The sequence below is a fragment of the Perna viridis genome, chromosome 5, assembly GCF_037379345.1.
Source record: "Perna viridis isolate PV_CMFRI_1.1 ecotype Kerala chromosome 5, ASM3737934v1, whole genome shotgun sequence".
Lineage (NCBI taxonomy): Eukaryota > Metazoa > Mollusca > Bivalvia > Mytilida > Mytilidae > Perna > Perna viridis.
The window spans coordinates 2,927,029-2,947,499 of record NC_142449.1 but is presented as its reverse complement, the minus strand read 5'-3'; the positions used below and the strand labels follow the sequence as shown (position 1 = coordinate 2,947,499).

At 31.0% G+C, this 20,471-nt stretch overlaps 1 protein-coding gene across 1 annotated transcript in view; it reads left to right on the top strand.

Moving 5' to 3' along the window:
• The window catches only part of LOC148615612 (uncharacterized), a 74,470-nt gene that overhangs the window by 3,163 nt on the left and 50,836 nt on the right, over positions 1–20,471 (top strand). Inside the window, exon 2 of the mRNA XM_088582023.1 lies at positions 3,612–3,659. Coding sequence (XP_088438149.1) covers positions 3,650–3,659 — 10 coding nt within the window. The 5' untranslated portion in view covers positions 3,612–3,649. The remainder of the gene's footprint in view (positions 1–3,611; positions 3,660–20,471) is intronic.

Below are 20,471 nucleotides of genomic sequence, written 5' to 3'. Positions count from 1 at the left end.
CTTATTTATGTCAAATGAAGTTTTACTTATAGTTTAAAACAGTATTATATTTCCACATTTTACTTACTGTTGTACTGTATGGTCTAGTGCAAAAAAATAAATGTGATATTGACGTAAATTTTAAGCTAAAGAAGGGAGCTGCTTGCTTTATACTTAATGGCAGAAGTTTTTAAAGTACTTAACAATTGAACACACACACACACATATATAGCAAATAACAAATTATTAACACTGTGTATACATTCAATATTAGATTTATATTTTGATATTGATTTTCAACCTAAAATGAAATAATTAGAATTAATTAATGGTGTGTAGGAGACATTCAAGTTCAGAATTGATTAATGGTGTGTAGGAGTCATTCAAGTTCAGGGACTTTGTAATTAATATAGAGTGCTTCTTTCACATGTCTCACCGCATCTCAAAAACGATTTATGATTAATGCGTAAACTTAAACACTTGTTAGTTATATTAAATCTGAAGATCTGTGTACTGTTTCATGATGATTCTTTATTTTATATTTGAGTTATTGAATTTTTTTTTATTGACTTTTTTGGTAAGAAAAGGTTTTTTTTTATCACATTCACACTGTATGAGGGGAATTCAGAAGGTGCATTAATCCTTATACAAATATGTATGGGTAGTTATGTCACAAAAAACTGCCTTCTAACCCTCCCATACTTTTATTAATGGAAAAGCCCTTAGAAAGAACTAATAATGGGGGAATTATTTTAGAGAAACAATTACACTGAAACATGTTGTAAAAAATTTTGTTTTATCTTTTATGAACTTTCTGTTTTATGGAACTTTGAAATTTTCAATTTATGTATAGAAATGCAAAATTTTCATTGCAAAAATCTTTGCTCCTTTAATGAGAATTATTGCTTCAATTTGGTATTATATAAAACATGTTGTTAACAATTTTTGTCAGACTCTTGTATAAACTTCCTATTGAGCTGGAATAAGGAATGGTGTATGGTTCCATGGCTAAGAAAAACTAGAATGTAGAATTCAAAAATTTCTCAAGTTTCCCCTTAGGTAAGTTTGTTAAGAAAATGAACTCCCTCAGGACAATTTAACAATACTGGTATACGAACAGGGAAAGGGTGTGTGTGTCAAGTTCAAAAGCTTCATACTCTGATTATACATAATAATAATATACACTAGCACAAGGTCAATTGTATGACCTTTTAAATCATATTTAAAATGTTAAACATGCCAGCCAAAACAAAAGACTCATAGACATACAATGTGCATTTATTATCAGACAAAAATATTTACAGAAAACACAAAAGACATTCAAATGTAACCTCATGTGACCATAAAAAAGCACATTTACAGGTGCCCTGGTAAACCTAATAGCAGTTAAGCATGCTAGCATAGAAAAAGACAAAAAAACTAAAAGCAGATTTAGCTCAACATACAAAAACCTTTGACAGTTTCCAGATAACTTCAGAATAGATAACTGAATTTTTTTGAAACTGCAGTTGTCAAGTAGCATAAAATACATGTAAGTTCAAATTTCAGCATAAATCTAAATGTAGTTTTCAAGTTAGGCTATTTTTAACATTTTGCCATTCCCCTCTTTCATCATTAAGAGCAGGGTATCACTTAAATGTTCTATTAATGCCTTTTTTTTCTGGTCCAATTTTGAATTTTTTTTTCATTCAATTCCTTGTGGAAATCCCTACCTGTATAGGGTTTGTAAGACTCGTTCTGTTTCAGTTTTCCTTCCAGAATTTTAGATGTAGAACATTTTGAAATCTGAAGGCCAGTCTGCATTTTATTGTTCACTTCCGGGAAATGAAAACGCTGTATCACTATGCAAAATCTTCTATTTCTATGTTTTTCTGAACATTTTTATTCAGTAGAACTAGATATTTGTCATCAACCATTTTTGAGAACATGAGGTATGAAGTGATTCATATAAGAACCCTGAATTTCAAAATATTGTGCAGTATTGGATCCAAACCAGTTATGTCCATAATGAACTTTGAGAAATTGTATACATTGTGGGATCTGAGTAATCAAGGGAACCAAGATTCTAGTGGAAATGAAAAGAAAGTAATCCAGGGACGAAAACCAGCCATGGAAAACAGTCAAACACAACAAAGAACATAAAGTAACCAAACTAATTCATACAAAGCAACTAAAGTAAATGAGCACATCAAAATCCACTAAAAAATGGGAGCCATGGACCAGGTGCACTGGTAGGATACGTGTCCTCTGCCATTCTTGAAGCACCTGCCGAGTTGCTCATAAAAAGTTGTCCAGGGTGACGAAAGAGGAAAGGAAAACTATGACACATTGAACAAATCTGTTCTCAAGGTGTAGATGGATACACCGTAATGATCCATAAGTTTATGGTGACAACCATAAGAATTCTGTAGTATGACTTCAATCTTGTAGCGACATAACCCTGTTCCAGAAGCCTTATTGTAAGAAGTCTAGCACAGTACAAAAAAATTGCATATTTACGGCAAGCTCTAGCGTAACATATGAGTTGTAATATGAAAATTCCATACGCAGGTGCTGAAGGGATGCTGCTGCAGATGAAAGGAAAGTTGACAATAGGGAATGAAAATTCGTCGCCTTGGTTGTATAGTTTGGTCAGTAGGTTTTCTTTACCATTGATCTCTAAGTGTAGACCAAGAAATGAGGCTGACTTCACAGTGTCTGTAGTATTGTTTATCTCAAGTGCTTTTGGATAGATGCAATGTACATTTATAAAATCTCCAAAATTAAGATTGTTGAACGATAATACATCATCTATATAGGGGAAACTGAGATCAGACTAAACAATGTTCCTTTCTTTGGATTTGATCAACTGTTAGGCCAGCATCATAAATTTTTTTTTAATAAAATGGGTTGATTTTTTACCAGATTTCACTACTCAAAATCGCTTCCTCTATATATATTTATAGTGGTAAGCTCTCTTTTAACTTCTTGGTTTTGGGTTATAGAAATTTATCATAAAATTAAAAGGGGGGTGTTCAAGTTTTTGCTCAATAACTCAAAACATGTGCGCCAATTACAATGAAACTGGAAAAGTGCTTACATCCATAGTAAGAAATTTTTTGTTTGAAAACACTTTTAGTAACTTATGTGATAAGTTAGTATTTTCGTGATGATATTTGATCCAAACAGCAAACCAATCCTACTTTTAAAAAAAATATTTCATCTGTGTTCTTTTTCACACGCATGCTTATTGATGATTGATAGAAAATCTACTTTGCTGCTTAGCAGTTCAGATAAAAGTTAATTATTTATTTTGTTGGCTAAGTGTCATTATTCAAATCTTTTATGCAGTGGCATAATCTGCATCTCCCTGGCACCAAGATTTTTCTAGGGTAGTTCTACCATACTCTGGGTGTTTTGGCTAAACACTTGAATCAGTGTAGAGTGATTAGTCTTCATTTTGTCTAGTTCTTAATATATCTTGTATTTTATAGAATATTCAATATGAAAAAAGCAGCAAATGTCCTTACTATCTTCTCTAAACACCAGGGAAATAAGGGTGTTATAATCTGTAAATTAAGATGCCTCCTTCAAAACTCTGATTTATCATTAGTTGATAAAGATACTATATCATTTCATTGTGTTTTTTTCAGATTTCAGTAGAAATGGATGCTGTATTATTTTTGAAGAGATGACAAAAGGTAAGGAGATGTAAATAGAGGGTTTGCCCAGTCCTCTCGGTAAGGAGATGTAAATAGAAGGTTTTCCCAGTCCTCTTAGTAAATATTGGTCCAGCAGTCAATTTTGCAAAAAGTCATAAGGGTTAATAACCTCAATGCCCTCTGCAAATGATTAGTTTTTTTTTTTTTGTGGCTCAGGCAGCTCAGCAGGTGGCTGCGGCCACTAAAAGTTGCCATTGATTCTATATTGGAAAACATATTTTGCCTATATCTCTGCCTTTACTTGACTCGGGTAGTTTAGTGGATGGCAAGAATGATGTAAGTGTAGGGATCTATCTAAACTTTTTTATAGGGCCACAAAAAATTTGTGATTGTGTAACTGTATGGCACTGTTGTTTTTGACATCCATAGACACCTAGGTTTCTGTTGAATATCTTGACTGTTAGTTGATTGATCTTTTTTTTTTTTTTTTTTATAATTTTTTATTTTTTTCCAAAATTTTCAACATACAATATACATACAATACATTACACAATTATACATCATAATCATCTTTTAACACAATATGTATATATAAATGTTCAAAAATTGGTGTTTTTCAATTTATAGAAAAAGAATGAGCTACAGAAAGATAAAAAAGGAACTAGGGATAGCATATAGAAAAGATTTAGAAAAGAAGAGAAAAAAAAAATTAAATGAATAAGTTGTTGTCCTGTTTACAATATTGACACAATTATGTTAAAACATTTTGGAATTGTTGCCATTTCTTGTTAAATAGTTCAACTCTTTTGTTTTTTACAGATAACATTTTTTCTATTTTATACATGTATTTAAGTTTTTCTTTCAGAGCAGTTAAAGATAACATTTGTTTAAAACAGCGTGTGTTATAAATATATTGTTTGATATTTAAAATTATAATATTATATGGTTCTCCCTTGGAAGTATATGATGTGTTTCCAAAAATGAAATTTAACTTAGTTAATGGTATGCTTATGCCATGTATCAAAAACCAATTATCAATTTCACTAATAACATTTTGTACAAACTCACAATTCCAAAATAAATGCTCAATAGTTTCTGGTTCTACATTGCAGAATGTACAAGCAGAATCATTGATAACATTTATTTTAAATAAAAATTTGTTTGTGGCTATTATACGATGGTTTATTCTGTATTGTAACCATTGCAATTTCGTATTATTTGTGACTGTAAATGGTAGCACAAAAATCTTTTTCCAATTCAAAGAATCGTTATCAAGTACTTCAGTCCACTTAAGTTGTCCTTTTGGAGTAGAATCATTTTGGTTTAGTACTTTATACATATCTCTTGAGCCCTTTTTGCTTCTTAAAATAGTTTGCAAAAAAGATGGAATAAATGGACGCTGTAATTTACAGTTTCCTACATAGAAAGCTTTAGCAGCATGTTTTACTGCCGACATTATACTATTATACTTCATAAAATTAATATTGATTCCATATTTGTGTTTTAACTGTTCCAAAGAAAGATATGATCCATCATCATTTATTAAATCATTTATATAATGAACACCATTGACAAACCAATCTTTGTAAAAAACAGTTTCACCACCAATCTTAATTAATTTATTATACCAAACTGGATTGGCAAGAAAGAACTCCCAATCTACATGTTTTTCTTTCTCCAAGACCATTGCCCAGGAATTTAGAACATCTTTCCAAAAGTTATTTTTTAAGTTTTTTTGAACATTTTGTACATATCCATCCCCACAATTAAACAGTTTTTCAGAATCTAAAGATGACATAAAGATACTTAGCCACTTTGAATTATTTTGAAAAGCTCGTCTTATCCAAGTAGTTTTTAAAGCTGTAATGAATGAAAACAGATTAATCATTTTAAGACCCCCATCTTGATACTCTTTTTGCAACACATCTTTCTTTACTCTACTGATAGGAGAATTCCATATGAATGTAAAAATCATGTCATTAATTTTTTTGATAATATCGCTGCTTGGGTTAGGTAATGAAATAATAAGATGATTTAACACAGGCAATATAAGTGTTTTTACAACTGTTATTTTACCAATGACTGTAAGGTTTCTTTTTGACCATTGATTTATTAAGTTTTTAATTTGTACAAGTCTTTCGTCATAGTTCAGTTTAATCATTCTATCTAGATCAACATCAAAATTCAGACCAAGGAGCTTAAATGATGTTTCACCCCAAGTAAGATTCTTGTTTTTGCACAAGATATCTTCACAATATCTTTTACTTCCAATCCAAATTACTTGGGTTTTGGAGAAATTAATATTCAAACCTGAGATTCCAGCAAACCAATCTAATTCTAACAATGATTCTTGTAAAGATTTTTCAGTTCCGTCTAAAATTAATGAAGTGTCATCTGCGAATTGTGACAGTTTATGTTCAATTTGTGTAATGTGAAGTCCATTAATGTTTTTATTACCTCTAATTTTTATTGCCAGAATTTCAGCGCATAAAATGAAAAGATAGGGAGACAGTGGATCACCTTGTCGACAACCCCGCTCTATATTAAAAAAATCTGATAAGTGTCTCCCCTGTATTACTGCTGACTTAATATTACAATAAAATACTTTGACCCAATTTATGATACTGTCCCCAAAATTGAAAAATTTCATAACAGTCTGTAAAAAATCCCAGGAAATAGAATCAAAGGCCTTCTCAAAATCTATTAATAACAAAAGCCCTGGAATTTCATGTTCTTCTGTATATTTCATAATATCGTATATAAGTCTCAAGTTTTCTCCAATGTATCTCCCACTTATAAAACCAGTTTGATCTAAGTCAATAATTTTATCCAAAACTTTTTTTAATCTATTTGCAATTGCTGCAGAACCTATTTTATAAATTGTGTTTAATAAAGAAATTGGACGCCAGTTTTTTAAAAAGTGGCGTGGTTTATTTCCTTTTGGCAAACATGTTATTATGCCTTGTTTTTGAGTTATAGAAAGTTGGCCTATAGTAAAAGCATGATTTAAAGATTTAACTACAAAAACTTGCAAGTCTTTCCAAAAAAATTTAAAAAATTCAGAAGAGAAACCATCTGACCCTGGTGTTTTATTATTTTTCATATTTTTTAGCGCTACTCCAGCTTCTAGTAAAGTAATTTCACCTTCTAATATATTCTGTTCCTCATCAGTTAAAACATTATAGTGATTATTTCTTAAATCATTTTTTAAATTTTGAACGTTGACCTCAGCATTTATATCTCTTTGTCTATACAGATTTTCGTAAAATAATTTAACTTCATTTAGTATTTCAAATTGATTTGTTACTACACTACCATCATCTCTTTCTACCTTGGGTATAATTTTACTTGTAAAATTTCTGGATTCTAGACCACAGAAATAATTTGTAGGCTTTTCGCCCTCCTCAATCCATTTAGCTCTTGATCTAATGATTTTACCTTTTATTTTATTTTTTCTTAAAGATTCTAGTTCCTGCTTCTTATTCTCCAAATTAATTAAAGAATTTTCGTCCAAATTAGTTTCTAATTGTACAATATCATTTTTCAACTGCTGTTCCTTTTTTTCATTTTCCTTCTTTTTATAACTTGAATAAGAAATAGTTTTTCCTCTTAATTCAACCAATAAGATTTCTAAAAACAACTGACTATCTATTGTAAATTGAATTTCAGAATTACTTATACTGTCAAAATTATCAAAATTATATACAAGTACTGCATATTGTTTTTTAATTTCATCAATTTTTTCTTTTATAGTGTTCACATACTCCTGATCGTACAACAAAGAATTGTTAAATTTCCATAGTCCTTTTCCCCTAACAAAAGGGTTGAATTCTAAATGTAAAACAATCATGGAATGATCTGATCTATAACTAGGTTCAACATTACAATTTTTCAAATTATTTAACATATTATCTGTAAATAGAAAGAAATCCAATCGTGCCTGTTTAAAAGGGGTCCTTTTCCTCCATGTGTACCTCTGTAAACTTGGATAAAGCTCCCTGAATGGATCAATTAAATTTCTTTCTTCTATAATTTCTAAAATAGTATTTCTAGCATTAGGATTATTTATATTGACATAATTACAATAATCAATGACTGGATCTAACACAAGATTAAAATCTCCACAAATCACATAATATTCATTTTCGAAATCTTCAACTAAAGATATAACATGTTGAAAAAAGTTAGGGTCATCTAAATTTGGCCCATATAAAGACACAAGAGTCATTTTTATTTTGTCAATCAAAATTTCTAAAATTATATAATTTCCATTTCTATCTTTCTTTTCTTTTATAATCTTACATTCAAAATTATTATTAACGAGTATAGCAACACCTCTAGAATTTGAGGTATAAGAAGCAAAGAAACATTCATAACCCCACATAGATCTAATACTGTTTTCAATTTCATCTGTGAAATGTGTATCTTGAAGACAATATATATTGTATTGCTTTGATTTCAAAAAATTAAATACATCTTTTCTTTTTGCATAATCACGTAAACCTTGACAGTTAACAGATAATATCTTCAATGAACTCATTAGGTATTATTATAATATAATAGCAAATTGTAAATATATGTACATAAAATAGACACAAGTAATAACACAATTTCCATCCTACACAGGACAACTAAATATAAAGCATATATAGAATAAAAGTAAGTCAAAAGAAGAAAGCATAAAAGGATAGAAAAAGAAAGGAAAGAGTATAAATCTTTGATTGAAATGAATGAACACACCAAGTATACCAAGGTATTACATAGTTGATTGATCTTTATAACAAGACCCCAAACTACATAAGAATCGGGACAAAAAGGGACCAAAAACCAGCCTTTCACAGAATTTAACTACATTACTCCAATATATCGTAAACATATAGATTGTTCCAAAATATTCTATAACACAATAGTTATACTGATATTGATTTTGGGGGTAATGACTTCAACATTTTAAAAATTATGGGCCAAATGAGGGACCCAAACAAGCATTTTCCTGATGTCCAGACACTAATTTTATTATTAGTAAATTTATCTCTTTGAAATTGTAAATTTTGTTTGTATTGCAAGGTGCAATACCATGAAAGGAAGACTGGGATTGATTTAAGAGGTGAAGACTTGAACCATTGGGAATTGAAGGCCAAGAAGTGGCCAAAAACAAGCATTTTCCTAATTTCCTGGCAACAATTTTCCTATAGTGCCATACCACAAAGAAAAGACTTGGATTGATTTTGAGGGTTGTGACTTGAGCCAAATAAGAATAAGGGACCAGAAACAAGTTGTTTTTTATTTATTTCTTGATAACAATTTGAATAAAAGTGAATGAAATTGTATCACAAGGTGCTATACTCCCAAAGGAAGGTGGGGGTTGATTTTGAAGGTCTTGACTTGAACCAAGTTGACATATATAGTACTACAAGATACAAATTGAATGAGAAATTTGATTCTTGTAGCACCAGTCATTACGGAAATTTTAGAGATACTGCACTTCCGGGTCATCACTTAGTTTCTCCTACAGTGGGGTATCAATGGAGAAACATATTTGAAAACACAATTCAATGATAAGTTCTTGTTTCATAAGACAATATCTTGACATTTTCCTCATACTGTTAAGTTATTCATTTTTACTTTTCAATCCAGTGTTTAGAAGTCACTTTGATTTCTGATACCAAACTTTTCACTTATGTTTAAAATCGAGATTAAGGACACCCCAGTCAGACCACAACTTAGAAATACACCTAAGTGCAAAGTCATTGTTTATTGTTAAATGGAATAAAATACCTGCACTTCAAATATCACCAATCATATATTAATCACTTCATTAATTGATCTTTTAAAGGATGATTGGTGTTGATTGGATTATAAAAGTTGAATGTAGGGGATGCCAAAAGAGTTCAGTAATTGGTATTGACAGGTTAACATGGGTAAAATACTGTCTAAATGGAAAATTCTTACAGGATTTTGTAAATATGTTATGTTTATAACGAAATTTGGTTTTGTCAGGGTTCAATTCAGACAGTTTTCACTGTACTTCGTCAAATATTGATATTGATCAAATTACAGCACCACCCAGCAGGAATGCTGTCCTTAAAAAAGTTCTTGTAAATTGTATGCACTGACATTAGTCCTACGATTATTTCCCTTTGATCATTAGTGTCAACCAGTGACCTCAGTTGTATTTTTCTATACATTTGTCGTAACTTTAGTATTTAGTATCTTATTTTGGTAAAAGAGGTATCTGTGAAAATTAAATTGAAAGGAATCGGAAAATCTTGATCACCAGAAATATAAAGCTGCTTTCATGGTTGTTTGAATGTTAAGCCATGTTTCTCCTTTAATATTCTGTAATATCAGAAAGATAAAATGAATTAGAATGATTTTATCTTTGTTGGTTATCTTGTAATTAACTTGAATCATTTATTTTTTGGTGTAGTAGTGTATTAGTATACAACCTTTTGTGACAAACCTACTGAAAATGACTGTTTCCAATTATACCTATAGATTATAGGGATGGCTTGACTAAACTTTAATTTTGGATTTTAGTCTTTAAGTCATTTACATATTTCATCTCAAGGATTTAGGGCAATATTTCAACTGACTATAGGTTTAGTTTGTGTAATATTTTACAGCATTGATTCTTCCCAGTGGGGTTTACATAATTTCTCATAATACAATACATTGCAGGAACTGTAATAACAATGTGATATGTCAGATCAATGTATTTACCATGATTTTACCATCTTCTGGTGGTAGTGATCAGGATCACTGCAGGTTTTAGGTATGGTTTTGACATATATCCTGTCTTATAGTCAGTGGCTGACTTTCACTGCAGTAAAAGTATACAATGTCAGTCGTGGTAGACACAAAACATTATAGCCATGATTACCATGTGATTGGATTCCATTTATTGCCAGGAAGTGTTTTGCTCCAAAAATCTTTTTGACGAATGAAATGTGTTTTTAACAAATTAGTTAATCAGACACACAGTAAGAAGAAAAAATTAAAACCTTGCTCTATTTTCTTTTCTTCAAGAATTGAGTTCAAATGTATTGATTTGTATAGGAACAAGACATATTTCAGAATTCTTTGTTTCCTAAAAAGTAGTAAAAATGTCCAGGAAATATTCAGAGATCAACTTTAAAGTCTAGAAAATAAGTAATTGTCAAAGTATCAATTATATTTTGGAGTAAAAAAAAAAAATAGAACCATTTATTGCAAAAACAATGTCATGTAACCTTCTTTTGTAGTATGTTTCATTTGCCAGTGTTCCTGTGACAATTATTCAGGGAGAAAATTCTATTTTACAGCTTATTGTTTTCCATGCTATAAATAACTTTAAACATAGGATGATCTGAACTTTTAATAGTTATTAGGAATAGCAAAAAAAAATTGTTTTGTCGTTCTATGTAATCCCAAGGCTGCAGCAGAAAGAAGGAAGAGATGTCTTCCTCCAAGAAAAAAACTTAAAGCCATGCCTTCTGAAAGTTTGTGACTCTGGTTTGCTTTGTTGCTTTATTTTTATAAGGCTGTAAAATTTCTGCAATTGTATAATGGTATTGCTTTGTCTACTGTCATCTTTGTTGACAATTTGTTTTTGTATGATCACTTCATTCTTTGTCAAATTTTGTATTGTTTGTTGGTGTAGTCATTTAGAAATAAGGATCCGCAAACAAGTATTTTGTTAAATTGAACTCTCTCACTTTTAAAGTATAATTGCAAGTGTTTTATATGTAGTTTTTGTGTATTTTGCCTGCCTGGATTACATGTATTTCTGGCGTATTTAAGTGTGTATCTGGATTACATGTATTTCTTGCATATTTAAGTGTGTATCTGGATTACATGTATTTCTGGCATATTTAAGTGTGTATCTGGATTTCATGTAGTTCTTGTGTATTTCTCCTGCCTGGATAAATTGTAGTTCTAGTGTACTTGACTGTGCATCTGGATTACATGTAGTTCTTTTGTACTTGATTTCCAATTTACTTATAGTGCTTCTGAACCATTCTATTATATTTCATCTCTGACTGCCAGCCTTTCTTTGGATTTTGAAATTAATGATGCATATTTTTGTACGTACTTGTGAACTTATCTTTTAAGATTGATTTATATGAAGTTTCAACACAGAGTAAGTGAGAACAAAGAATCCAGTTTCCGTGATCAATTAATTATCCGTGAGCTATGTAAACATACAGCACAAAAATATATATTCCAAATTACATGTACAATGTACTTGAATCTGTGGGGGAGTTAGCTGCTTGGGAATAGAAATGAGTATTTAAATGTAATAAATTAAGGAGCATGTTTCCCTCTTGTTGAATATTGTATATGCCATTTTGTAGTCATTCTAGTGAGAAATATCTATGTGAATATTTACATATTATCAGTGCAAACTACTAAGCAGTGATATATCTGCCGAACAATCAAATTATTAAAAATTAAGGCAAACATTGAGTTATGCAAGGCCGAGGAAAACAAAGGTTTGAAAACATGAAATTTTTTAGTTTAAAGATAAGTACACATTTGTACGAGAGAGTAATCAAGGGAACCAAGATTCTAGCTGAAATAAAAAATCGCAAATCAAACTGTGCACATTTATACATGGATTTAAATAAGTCCTTTTATGCTTGAGACCTGTAAGTTTTCTTTAGAACAAACAAGACAATTTACCCTTGAAAAATTGGAAATTATTTGTTTTGAAAAGTCAAGCTCCTTGCAATGACAATTTGAAATAAGGATTAACTGGTATAATAATGGTATTTGTTTGGTTTTTGCAAATTTTTATTGTAAATATTGATTTTTAAACAATACATAAAATTTTTGTGAAGACTATGTTTCAGGGTTTGAGTTGACAAATTCACAACAACAACAAAAATATAGTAAAGAGTTAACTCCACAAATAATTTTCCAATAACCAAGGGCTATTGTTTAAATTCCCCTAACTAATGAAATATTGTAGATGTACATAATGTCTTTCTTAATTACTTGACTAGGAGACACCACAGTTAATATTCATATTATTTCCAAATTACTGGATTGAATTCAATATCTTTAAAGTCTGTGACTATTTTATTCCACTGCTGGAGTTCAGAAACCTTGACAACTCTGCATAAATGTCAAATGTGTCAATATCCTTGTATTCAGGTCATGCTTTCCACAGAAACATTTCAATAATACACAGTATTTTACAGAATTTCTTTCCCATTAACAAATTTTAGTTTCTAGGCATAATGATATTGTTTTGATACAACAAGTAAATTGCAGTCATATATTATGGTATCGTGCTGTCAGTGGCGGCATAGTTGTCTTGTCCATAGACATGTCCAGATAATAACTTATTGTTCAGTTCTTTATGAAATATAACTACAGAGTGCTAGAAAGGGAAAGCTTGGATCAATTTTAGAGGCTGTGAAAATTTTAGGCCAAAAAGGGGCCAGAAAGAAGCATTTTAATTACCGGTATGTCCTGACAATACTTAAACTATGAGTGAATATATCTCTTTGAAATTGTACACAAAGTGCCATACTATAAAGAGAATCTGGGATTGATTTTGGGGATTGAAAAAGAGCTGTATCAAGCTTGAATGTTGTGTCTATACTTGTCCTAGCTATTAGGAGTTCGACCACTGTGTTTGTATCAAGTTGCCCTTGGCAGATTACTATATTAATCTGCATTTGTGTATTATTTGCATCACCAAGGGTGAAGTAGGTCCATAAGCGGCTCAATTCTATCTATTCATCCATCCATTTTTCTCACTTCAAATGGATACTTTGTGTAATCAGGAACTCAGTGGTATTAAACCAATCAAATTTTGAGTTTGCACAGTATTAAGATGCATAATAAACTATCATTTAAAACAAATTTTAGTATGTTAAACTTTTAATCACTATACATGTATGGTGAAGGAGTGCATGGTTTGTGTAATCTGTAACTCGGTATTGATCCATGTTTTCCTACTTTGCAAAGTATACAATGTATACTTATTGAAGATATGCACCTCCTTTTGTGGACTAAAGTAACCACTGCTGGGAATAAAGTTTGAATGTCCATTACTGTAGTGTTTTAGGTAGTTAACAAGACAGTTTTTTGACAAGAATATTTTCGCAATGTATCAGACATAGACATTGATATGTCCTTCTCAGTGGTCATTTGAATAAGATTTATAAACCCTTAAGTATTAATTTTCAGTTCACATGAAAAATCATATACCGGTAACATAAATTTTACCTGAAATGATAATGCATAATTTTAATACAAATTATATTAATATCACATGAACACTTTTGCTGTCTCTTATAAGGATCTTGTAGATAATCTCAGTTTGTTAAATGAGCTGGTATAGATGTTATTGGTCCCCTACTGGCTTTAGCATTTGCACTCTGTCAGTCTATTGGTCTGCCAGTCTGGAAAAAAATTGAAGTTTTCCTCACTTTTTTCTAAACACTTGCTGATATTTGAGTCAACCTTGATGAGTTACAGATCAATTATACATTTTGTTTCACTTCACTGATTTTTGTCTAACTCATTGCCCTTGAACTTTGAAAAATTTACAGAAAACTAAGTTTTCCTGACATCTTTTTCTAAATGCTTGCAGATATTGAGCTGATTTTTGGTATGTGAGTCTTACCCTGATGAGTTACAGATCAAGTTTACATTTTGTTCTGCTTGGCTGGATATTTCCAAAGTTACTGACTTTCATGCTATTCCAAAATTGCAGTTTTACTTGCTTTTTTCTAAAGAAAATCTGCTAACAATATCTCAATATGTCAGTATGTTAATATAATTAAAGATTGCATAATTATTCATTTAGATTGGTATTGAGTTTGAAACTTATCTGTCCAATTGTCCATGCATAAAACTTTGCAAATCTGCATCTGTTTAATGGATTTGAACATCTTTCTTGTGTTTGTCTATATCCCTTCTTCTATTCAAAATCAAGTTCATTTCCTATGTTTGTCATTTATACTTGATGATCCAAGGTAGTATTTGGGTCAGCAATTTAAACAGCTGGTAGGAGACTAAGTACTGTTTTGCAATACTCTCAGAATGCTTGTATGTATCAATTATCAAAAGATGTAGGTGTATATCTGGATGAAAGGACTTGTGTGATGTGTCATGATACTAGATAAGGCAGCCTACATTTTCCTGTACTTAGCTTTAAAAAGTTGATTTCCTCTTGAGAGAAATCACAGCTGAAAATATTGTATATTTTTCTTAGCTTCTTCCTGAAATGTTCGTCATTACCTATTAATTATTTGTTAAGATGATTGTATAAAAATAATAGGATTTCTGTGCACTTTATTAATTACATATATTTTTGTAAATAAGAAGTATTTGTACAATTCAAGTGTGGAAATATGTATACCATGAAAATTTTGGCTGGAAGTTTGATTTTGTCCAATCTTCCCTTGTTTTGATATTCCCAAGTTTCAAGGGTAAAACGTTATCAGCTTGACTGTTTTACTATTATGGTAATATAATGAAAGAGATGTCTCTACAGACCTCTGATAACTATCTAATTTTAGTAGCTAAATTTCAAGTGTACATTTTTTTGCATCCACTGAAATTAGATTTTTAAATTACAAAACTATTATCAGCAACTACTTTTACAAACAACCCATCAATGACATTCTTAGGGAAAATTAATTTTCCCCTATTTATGGTTTGAGTTATGTACCTTTCAATAGCAAAAATTGAACTTTGCGTAAAAATCTGGTTTATGGTTGATACCACAGTAATGTCTAAATTCTAATTTTCTAAAGATACTAGTTAAATTTTCTTGATTTTTAAATGTATATTTTCCCCCAAGTAAAGCTAATTATCTCATTATTTTGTTTGGATCCTGGAAGATAGCTGAACACCATCTATAAGAAATTCCTATATCCTATAACAACCTAGATACCATGTTGATGTGAATTAATTGACCTAGTTTTTTTTATCCTATTATACAAATTACCATATTTTCTTATGACAAAGAAGCCTATCATAGAAACATGAACAGCTTTCTGTCAGTTGACCAAATGATGCCACGATTACAGACAATGAACTACCAATATTGATTTTGTTGTATCTGAAAGCTAGAAACCTATTAACTGTAAACAAGGTATGAATTGCTTGTTAACATTGTTAGGAAGGTTGTTACTTCCCATGTCATCACTTTCTTGTGTCATGGTCATTTTTTGGTTTGTGGGGTTTATACTGAAAGGGATCTGAATTAGTTCTTTGAGAGTAACTGTAAGTACAGAAAACATTTTTGTTGTTTCTAAAACAGGTATATTACACATGCTCAATGATTGTGGACATTGAGGGTTATCAATTAGAACATTGTCTTACACCTATACGATAGACTTATTTTCAATGGTCCCCTTAGGTTTCAGCAAACTTAACTAGGTGTTAAAAAAGCCATTTACCTAAAGAGGGTAAGAGTTACTGGTTTGTTTTCTCTGTAAAAATTTTAAAACTTCACAGTTCCTTATTTTCTAATAAGGGGTTAGAATTATGACATTGAGAGAATGAGCCCAAAGTTGATAGCTCCTCTTATAGTTCTTCAATTTTTTAAATTATTACATTTTGTATTTTATAATCTCTGTTTAAACCATGTTTCTCTAAAACACCCATATTTTGTGATATTGCATGCCTGACGTTTTGATTACAAGTGATATTGCACGGCTAACATCATCAGTTTACATTCACGATAAAAGTGTGCTATGTAGCAGAATTATCTGAGTGAATATCACTATATCTAATAGATATTTGTCTAAATTTGTTCACTTTTAAAAAAAGAGCAGCCAAAAACAAATACATACAAAAACTGGTTATAGTTGACTAGCCCAAATTAAAATGTATACCAAAATGTTTTTTTAAATCATGATGAAGAAAAACTCACTCAGTGGAAATTTCTAAAAATGTAATAAAACAATTATGTCAACTTGGTGCATACAATATCATGGGCTTTGATAAATGTCTCATTTAAGTGTTCCATAAAACATGATATTGCATGTACTGAGCTGCCATAATTATATATAATTGCTTTGGTATGAGTAAATGGTCCTTTAAGGATGTCCATGGATGGATAATCAACTATGTATCAGTCAAGTGTTGTTAATTCCTGAGCTGTTGGTCAGCCAATTTTTTTTTTCATATTTTTTTGTCTTTTTCTTTTATTTTATCATCCTTTTATTAGCTGTTGCCATCACTTGATGTCCATCATTGTTGTCAACAATTTTTCAAACATCTTTAAAACTACTTAATGGATTTGAATGAAACTTAGTATGATTGATTCATATGGTATCCAGTACCAAATGGCCTTTTGGAAACATGGCTGCCATTACTAAGAATAGAACATAGGGGTCAGATAGCAGTTTTTCTCGTATATCTCTTGAACATGGCTGCCATTACTGAGAATAGAACATAGGGGTCAGATAGCAGTTTTTCTCATATATCTCCTAAATCGTTAGGTTTAAACACTCTGACATTGGATAAAACTGCTCAGCATCTCTGGTCAAATTTTGGTGAAAATTTGTTGACCTATGTTGGAGTTATTGGCGTTTTTGGAGATTTTTTACTGTTTTAGATGTTATTACTGTAAAAAATCTTCTCCTCAAGAACTCCTATACAGAATTTAGTATAGTTGTTTCTTAGGGTATTCTGCTTAAAGTGATGGTTTGGATTTTAAATCGGTAAAAAAGGCCATTGTTACTAAAGATAGAACACAGGAGTCAAAATACAGTATTTTGCAAACAACTCAAAAACTCTGATTGAGGGTAAAATTGTTCACCATTAGAAGACAAACTTATGCAGAAATATGAAAATGATCGTCGCCCAATGTAGGAGTTGTGGCCCTTGAAACAGATTTTTTTGTCGTTTTTCATATGTACAACTTTGAAAATCTTCTTCTCAGAGACTATGCTTCAAAATTTAAAGTTGGCATGATTATTTTTAGTGAGCTTATGCCATCACTTGGCATTCATCGTCGTCATGGACAAATTTTAAAAAAATCTTCTCCTCTGAAACTACTGGACTGACAGGTTTTAAACTTGGCATGATTGTTTGTTTCTTAGGGTGTTCTGCATAACATGACCGTTGGGATTTTTGATCCATGGAAAAACATGGCCACTGTTACTAAAAATAGTAACATAGGGGTCAAATTGCAGTTTTTTGCAAATAACTCAAAAACCGTTGCCTTAAGCAATTTCTGGCATGGGTAAAATTGCTCAGCATCATGAGATGGACCTATGCCAAAATTTTCAAAAAGATTGGTCAACTGATGTAGGAGTTACAGCCCCTGAAACAGTTTTTTTTTCATTTTTCGCAAGTGCAACTTTGAAAATCGTCTTCTCAAATTCCATTGCATAGAATTCAATGAAAGTTGGCATTAATGTTCCTTAGAGTATCTTACACAAAATGGCTGTTGGGAATGTTGATTTATAAAAAAACATTGCTGCCGTTACTAAAAATAGAACATAGGGGGTCAGATGGCAGTTTTTTGCAAATAACTCCAAAACCGTTGCCTTTACCAAATTTTTAGGTAATATTGTTCAGCATCATGAGATGCACCTATGCCAAAATTTTCAAAACGATTGGTCAACTAATGTAAGAGTTACGACCCCTGAAACTGTTTTTTTTGGTATTTTCGCATGTGCAATTTTGAAAATCTTCTCAAAATCCATTGCACATAATTCAATGAAAGTTGGCATATATGTTCCTTAGGGTATCACACACACATTGAGCGTTGGGATTGTTGATTCATGAAAAAACACAGCCACCATTACTGAAAATAGAACATAGGGGTCAGATGGAAGTTTTTTGCAAATAACTCAAAAACTGTGCCTTTACCAAATTTCTGGCATGGGTAAAATTGTTAAGCATCATGAGAAGGACCTATGCCGAAATTTCTTTGAGTTACGACCCCTGAAACAGTTTTTTTGTATTTTTTTTTTTTCACATGTACAACTTTGAAAATCTTCTTCTCTAAAACCATTTAAGATCATTGAATGAAAATAAGCATAATAGTTCTTTAGTGTATTGTACTCAAAATGAATGTTGTGATTTCCTGCATTTGACAATTTAGTTGATTTTAATTTAGCCTGTCTCATTCCTCAAGTTTTTCAAATAAGCAAATGGTTAACAGGGTGAGTGATTCAGGCTCTCTTGAGCCTCTAGTTTTTGGAGTGTCCTGCACAAACTGATCATTCAAAATTTTTCTTCAATCTGAAAAGATGGCTGTCATTACTAAAAATAGAACATAATGCTTTTCAAAATGCTTTTTTTGCTATTTTTTCACTTAACTATAGAAGAATAATGAAGATGAAAGTTACTCATATTCTGAGTTGACTGGCAGTATTGAAATTTTTTTAAGGTGGCCATTTTGCCACAATTTTCACCTGCTGCTTGGTTTCCAATGATTTTAAGTTTCGGTAGGAAACATTGTGTTGGAAGTTGAATGGTGATGATGAAAGTTAGTGTTTCCCACTAATTATTACGCTTGCTTTGATTTCAACAATATATGGTTATGTAGTAAACATGGTCTCTGGAGTTGAATGGTGATGATGAAAGTGTTATGTAGCCATGGTTAAACTTCATTTTATGTTCTTTTTCAGCAAATGTGTACTGTTCTAATGCCCCCTCAGACCTTGTAAAATAACAGGGCATAGGGGGACGGACCCTGCTGAAATTTTTTCCATAGGTCCTAAAACACTATGAAGGCATTCCAACATTTTACAGTGCATTAGGTACTCTGTTGAACTTACAGCATTCATCGATGTATGCTTTTTTTTTTTTGTCAAACTTGGTAACAAAGCATGATACTTTACTTACTTAGTTAATCAGGCATTGCTTGCCAGGTGAGCAATTAAGGCTCTTTAAGAGCCTCTTGTTTTCTGTCTTTTGTCTTTTTTTTATCCAAAAAAATTTTATCCAGAGTAAATATCAAACTAACACTTTTTTGAAAACAGAATTTTCATATAAATAAATAGTTTAGAAGAGATAACTTTTTATGTACTCAAAATGAAAGTGAAAGTAGAAAAATCTCATTTTAGTAGACATGGGCAATATGTCAGATTGAAATGACTTTTCAATTTTATTTTCTGGTAATGGAAAGTTTACTGTTAGAAAGAATACTGATATCTAGATTTACTTTATGTTGTTTAGCTCTCTGTCAGTGGATACAACTGTAACAAACTTCAGTTCCATTAAAGTTGTATTTATCTCACAAATGACTTTAATTCAGGTCTTGACAAGGAATATTTTGTTTACAACTGCTAATCTACCGGTGCACCTGGTCCTTGCTCCCAGTTTTTAGTGGAGTCCGATTTGCTCATTTACTTTTGTTTTTTTTTTTGTATGTATAATTTTAGTTACTTTATGTTCTTTGTTGTGTATGTCTGTTTTCCATGTCTGGTCTTTGTCCCTGGATTACATTCTTTTGATTACTGCTATAACCTTGGTTCCCTTAATTACTCTTTTTTTATATCCTGTTCTAGCCAAAAAAATACTTTTGAATTTACCATTAGATGAATTTTCAAAGACATTGTAAAGGAGTTGCACCTGGTGCAGTTGACTTCTTTAATTCACTTTTCTTTTTACAAAGAAAAGGATAAATTTCAAGATTTGTATGTGAACTTCTTCAATATCAAACATAAAACTACTGATGTATTAAATGAGAATGGTTTTGTCAAAGATGTAACAGTTTGTTATCTTGATTAAGTCAGTAAGTTTTCAAATAAGAATGTGATTTTAAGGTTATTATAATCCATATTAACCTATCATGACATACAGGAAGATTTGAAACATCTTGTGTATTCCCATATACATGTAAGCTTGTTTGCTCACCTGACCAAAGGCCATGTGAGCTATTGC